The 6,498-nt window shown below is 34.1% G+C and overlaps 1 protein-coding gene across 5 annotated transcripts in view; it reads right to left on the bottom strand.

Moving 5' to 3' along the window:
* Positions 1-397: 397 nt before the first annotated feature.
* The window catches only part of LOC127155547 (pentraxin fusion protein-like), a 21,186-nt gene continuing 15,085 nt past the window's right edge, over positions 398-6,498 (bottom strand). Inside the window, exons 1-3 of one of the 5 annotated variants that reach the window (XM_051097833.1) lie at positions 6,073-6,257; positions 4,601-4,664; positions 398-1,111 (exon numbers count right to left, since the gene is read on the bottom strand). In XM_051097833.1, the coding sequence (XP_050953790.1) occupies positions 459-1,111; positions 4,601-4,652 (705 nt within the window). In that variant the 5' untranslated portion in view covers positions 4,653-4,664; positions 6,073-6,257 and the 3' untranslated portion in view covers positions 398-458. Of the gene's footprint in view, positions 1,132-1,201; positions 1,272-1,381; positions 2,188-2,770; positions 4,124-4,600; positions 4,665-6,072; positions 6,258-6,498 lie in introns of those variants that run through there. The other 4 variants (XM_051097832.1, XM_051097831.1, XM_051097830.1 and 1 more) reach the window with 4 other exon arrangements.

Below are 6,498 nucleotides of genomic sequence, written 5' to 3'. Positions count from 1 at the left end.
GAAAAATAATACAATGTATATACTCTTTAATGTCAAACACTCGTCTGTTATTTAGGAGCTATTTATTCAGCTTTCAGATGACCCTTATGACTGGTTTTGTGGTTTTGTGGTCCAGGGTCAAATATATCATTGATAACTTCAGAGCTCATACATCTCTCTTTACCGGTTTCTTTTAGACTTCAGTTATCAGTTCCCATATGGAGAAAATTAATGGGATTTTCAGATCGCATTGTTTTTTTGTAAAGTAAACTAAGGGAAAATATTATCCTTTTTTTTCGTAAGACACCAATTACCTATTACTAGACTTAAGTTAAGTAATTTACATTTCTACTTTTTTGAAGCTCTTTCCAAATTATGCACAGACACTGCAGTTAAATGCTAAGAAAAGGTTTATTTTTTAGCGTTTACAGCTTTGTAAGTCATTAAAACAGATGAACAGATTCCAAAGATGCATGAGACTATAGAGGCTGACAGAAATGTATTATGAGTGTATAATCATTTGCCACTACCACATTTCCATGAGCATAATATTTGGTGGTGTTCCAGTTTAACACATTTCCTTTCGGCATAGATGATTCCTGGTTTGAATAAACCGCCTTAATCTGATTGTCAGAGAGAACATAATCCCACATGTACACATCTTTCATTTCTCCAACAAAGCTCTGCTCAGGGTCAAAGTCACCAAGATAATCATCAGGGTCTTGGCCAAGCAGGACAACTCCACCTGCACGAACTCTATGACCTGTTTTATAGACCTGTAATGAACTGCGACGTCCATCCACCCAAAAGGCAGTAAGACCATTAGCAGAGTTCCAGGTGACGCACAGGTGAGTATGATAGGGGGAGGGAAGAGTCAGATTGAAAAGCACTCCATCGTGGCTAGACTGAAAATACAAGGAAAAACGTCCGTCTTTCTCTTTCCACACGTTCAGCTCATCCGTGTCAGGTGTGCGGTAGGCGAACAGAATGATCTCCCTCACATCCCAGAGCTCCGTCGTGACACGCATGCAGAGTGTAAATGCTGAAAGACTCATTGGCTTTTCAGGAGTGAGTTCAACATAACTGCTTGAAGACTTACTTGGAAACACAAGCATTTTTCCACCAAGACCCTCTGCAAGACAAAAACACAATCTTTGAAAAAGAGACAAGTGAAATCCTGCTTGCAATAATCTATTTGATTTATTACTGGAAAATGCATTACCATTGGTAGCTACTGGTTTCAGAAACAAAAGGGAGAAAAATAAAACCACTGGTAACATCTTTCTGCAGGTCTGAAGGAAAAAGTGCAAAGAAAATCAGTTAGTCCTTATTTAGTCAATTAGTCCTAACAACAGTTAATTTCTAATAAGTTCAGCTACACATAATCTTCAAGAATACTTACAATGTTCAACAAGTGTTATCAGAAGGAAGGTCACTTCAGACAAGCTGTTTGTCTCTTAGATGACCAGAAGTGTCTCGAGTATTTATTAGCAGAATGGGTAAAGCCCAAATTCAGTTAAGAGCCACCCAGTCATCTTTTTTTTCAATTTTTTTTTGTAGTTGAACCTTTAAGCGGCCTCATATATTCAAATTGAAAAGAGTTTATTATACTGATGTAAAATCGAATCCAAGTCAGACGGGTGGGTTGGAGAAGTTACAAATTCATTCAAAAGGTTTCAGAAATGTAAATGAGTAACAAAATTAATCATAACTTATGTTATGAAATTAAGTTTTCAATAAGTTAAATCCAATCATTTCACAAATAAATTGCATAACACAAACTCGATCAAAGTCATTCTTAATCAGTCCAAATCAAATTAAGTTAGTCTAAGGAATCTATAAATTCTATTAATCATATATAATCATATATTACAAATCTGATAGAAGAAGGTCTAGGCTTGCCTAGGAGCTTCAGAGCAGAACGGAGAAGAAGTTAAAGCTCTCTGATCACAGGTGCCATTTAAACCCTCTATACTCTAGTCTAGAGGATTTGAAATCATCAAAAAGGGGAAGTTTCCTTCTGTGTGACCAACAAAGTATATATGAAAAGATCAGTAATGACAAAAATGTCTTGTGATGCCTAAAGAATAAGACAATTATATGCTGTGGTTTTGTCACCTCCATTGCACAGGCCGAACAGAAATCTAGCATGTGCAGCTTCTCATTCTAAAATAATTATCCTATGCATGATCCTATGCTGATTAGATGGAAATTAAAGCTAAACATATTGGAACACAGACACAGTATAGAATGTTTTTGTCAAAAAAAAAAAAAAGAAAAGTTAGGTACAGAATTCTTAAAAGTTGATAATGCATAATAATTATAATATTGTGAAGAATATTTTGAAACATTTTCATAAATTCATCATGCATAATTCTTTATATGAATATGTAAACTTTAAAATCCCAACACATCCTCACTGCAATAATATTTTGCAGTATTACTGTATTTGTTGTATTTTTGATTAAAAAAAGCAGCCCTGGTGAGCAGAAGTGACGTTTTTAAAAGTAAAGTACAGTCATTGCAAGTCATTGCTATTATTGACAGTAATAACTGACCAATACATCTGACAAGCCGATGTAAAAAAAAATAGAGCTGTGCATTAAATGATTCAGACTAAATTCAAAACTACAGCAGTAACAAGTTTGTGATGGTTAAATATCGGCTATACAATACAGTTCAAGATAAAACTTAAAAGATGTAGTTTGATGTATTAATTGTATTATTAATCTAAACCACATTTCAACTATCCCAATAAGCCAAACTCCATGATTAATGAAATAGCTCTCACCTGATGGACAGGGTACGTGGGTCAGCTGTTCAATCATCTTTGGTGATGTCCTAACCAGATCAACTTAGAGCTTAACTGGACATTGCTGAACCCTTTCAGGTTCAGATAATAGCTTATAATAATGAACCGCTCTGAGTCTTATTTTAAGAGAGGTTTAAACAAATCACCATTTGAAATGGTTTTGGTTTATTAAAACAATAACTCTTAAGAAATAAATTCAAAATAATAGTGAGAATGTCTTCACCCGAGTTGTGGCAAGGAGAATGACCCAAAACTACCATTATAGAGTCAGCATAAACATTCAAAATTCTCCTCCTTTCACTCCCATATAAGTCAAGCATTTTGTAAAGACACACACATATAACTCTTTGTGAGAAGGGTTCCCAGTTGCCATGGTAATCTTAAGCACACCATATGTGTGACCTTCACTGTAGTTTATTGGCTCAGAGTATCAAAAGTTCAAAATGTAAAATTACAGTAGCGCCTACATGAACAAGCAAGCCTATTTCCATTTTAGTTACACCTTCAGTAACTTGAGGAAAACACATACCCTTATATGGCTTTATATCACACTTTCTGAGCCACAAAACAACACTTCTATATAGCAATTGACATTTTAGAAGATTAAACTGCAAACATGTTGCAAATGCATCCCCCAAACAATATATGTTCTCTAAATTAGCAACACATGGTTTCAGCTGTTCTCACCTCTGACTAGATGCACATACAAACAGCATTTTACTTTAAAAAACATTAGAGGTGAGAGCAGTAGTTTGAAGTCTTAATATTTCCAAATCATTCACTACAGAATTTAATCAGCAATCAATTCTCTCAGCAGTTTCATTATTCTCTCATTTAGATCTTCTTGCTTTCTAATGGAGCCATTTAGAGCATCTCTGCAACAGAACAGCAACACACTCACCACTCAGAACACTCTAGCAACCACACAGCAACATACTGACAACCACTCAAAACACCCCAGCCACTGCAACGCAACACTCACAGCCACTAGGAACACCCAGAACCCCTGGTAAAAAAAAAAAAAGCATATGCTGGTTGGTATGTTTTGATCCTTGACCAGCAACATGACCAGCATAAAGTCATGTCATGTTTTTATTTAAAATCCAGTCTTTGTTAGGCTACTGTTGTTGTTTTAGTGATTATGCAAACAAAAAAGTCCTTTTATTTGTTGTTTGTTGATGTAAAATATAAAACTTGGTTTCCAGTACAATTTTCATACTGTTACATCCCTATTAAACTTCAGTTATCAGTTCCCCTATGGAGAAAATCAATTGGGATTTTCAGATCATACCTCTTTTTTGTGAAGTAAACTTTGGGGAAAAATATGATGTCCTTTTTTCGTAAAACACCAGATTATCAATTACAAGATTAAAGTAAAGAAATTGACATTTCTACATTTTTAAAACTCTTTTTCCAAATTATGCACAGACACTGCAGTTGAATGCTGAGAAAAAGTTTATTTTTTAACCTTTACAGCTTTGTAAGTCATTAAAATCGATAAACAGATTTTAGAGATGCGTGAGATCATAGAGGCTGACACAAATATAACATTTTTGATATATCCTTTCGGCATAGGTGCTTTCTGGTTTAATAAACCGCCTTAATTTGATTGTCATACAGAGTGTAAATGCTGAAAGACTCATTGGCTTATCAGGAATGAGTTCAACATAACTGCTAGAAGACTTGGTTGGAAACACGAGCATTTTACCACCAAGACCCTCTGCAAGACAAAAACACAATCTTTGAAAAGAGACAAGTGAAATCCTGCTTGCAATAATCTATTTGATCTATTCCTGTAAAATGCATTACCATTGGTAGCTACTGGTTTCAGAAACAAGAAAAATAAAACAATTGGTAACATCTTTGTGCAGGTCTGAAAGAAAAAGTGCAAAAGAAAATCAATTAGTCTTTATTTAGTCTATTTAGTTCTGATACACAAAATCTTCAAGAATACTTATGATGTTCAACAAGCGTTATCAGAAGGAAGATGACTTCAGACAAGCTCTTTGTCTCTTAGATGACCAGAAGTGTCTCAAGTATTTATTAGCAGAATAAGCAAAGCCCAAATTTAGTTAAGAGCCACCCAGTCATCTTTTTTTTATTATTTCAAAAAAAAATTTTTTTTGCAGTTTAACCTGTAAAGAAAGATGACGTGTCCTTTCATGCTTATAGACTAAGCTTATAGACTCTATTCTATAAAATAAAATAAATTAAATCATTCTAGAAAATGATATAGAATAAATAAGAGTGATAAGGTGATTTAAATAATGAAAAACAGACAAATAAAGTGTTTTATAAATACATTTCTTCATGCCTAAATTTTAATTTACAGTCTTTGCTTTGGTGTTTGTAGTAAAGATAAGATTTTACTATAATTACTCATACTCATTAGATCAATACAATCATGTTTTATGTGTTTTATGAAAAATACCCAGAGGAAAACTGAAATGCTTAGCAGCCACTCTTTTGTAGTCTGCATATAGAATTTACTGTATATACTGAATTTGAAGATGTTTTCAAAAACACAGAACAGTTTGGATTTTAAAAAATTATTTCGGTAGCCACATAGAAATTGCTTCATCTGTTCATGAGTGATCTTATGCACTTATCAACTGGTATCTTTTTTGTCTAAAAGTCCTGTAACTGTATATTAAGCATCAAATACACATTTGTTGACTTTGGTTTTGTGCCATTGCACAACATTTGCTCTTGATCTGGTATCACTTTCACAATTCTGAAGAAAGAAGTTAAGAATTTTGTAAGAATAAAAATATTTTTGAGAACACCCCAGCAACAGTATAGGAACACACTCACAGACACTCAAAACACCCCAGCAGTGTGTCTTTAGAACAATTTTAAGGAAGAAACTATAAGAACATTTTTAGGAAACATTTTTGAGAATACAGAATATTCTTAATATTATACTTAAATATTAAAGAAGAAATTTATTCCTAAAAATGTTTGGTGATCTGGCCCCTGGTTATGACATAATGTAATCTGCAATAATAATCATTACCACAACCTTTCTGAAGAATTCTATCTTCACACAAGTGAAAATGCTGTGGTCATATCTGTACAGATCATCAGTAAGCATTGCCTCTAACAATTCATGCTTTGTTTCACACAGGCTCTATTTGAACGTCCTCTGCACAAAACACATTATGCAGTCATTTCTGAGAAACTCACAAACACACTCTTACACTACAAAACTCAATGTCTACAACTATTTATGCATTTTTTTTTTATCGGTTATGTACGTTTGACATGTACATTTAACTTACCAAAAAGCCTCCTGTAATGTCTGAAACATTGTTGCCATATTTTCAAGTGAATTTCCAGCAAGTGAATTTCCAGAGAGTCCAGCAACAACACTGCATCACAACCACAACCATTCAAAACACCCAGCAACTGCATAGCAACACACTAACAACCACTCAGAAGCAGCTGTACTGACCAGTAGCAACTGTGATCATTCATTCTTCTAACTGACCATATGTACAGATTACTTCCTTGTCTTACACAAACCAGCTCAGTCATTTCCGGTCAACTATACTTTGCAGTAATAGGAGTGTCCTTTGCTAATTTTCTCTACATAATCCATTCACAATTCGAAGAAAAGTGTTGCTTGTCTAAGAGGATCAAATGTCTATGTATACCGTTTCAAGAATGACAAACTCGAGTGTAAAAAATTATGTTAAATATGAGTG

This window comes from Labeo rohita, chromosome 24 (assembly GCF_022985175.1).
Source record: "Labeo rohita strain BAU-BD-2019 chromosome 24, IGBB_LRoh.1.0, whole genome shotgun sequence".
NCBI lineage: Eukaryota > Metazoa > Chordata > Actinopteri > Cypriniformes > Cyprinidae > Labeo > Labeo rohita.
This window is presented reverse-complemented; position numbering and strand designations above follow the sequence as displayed.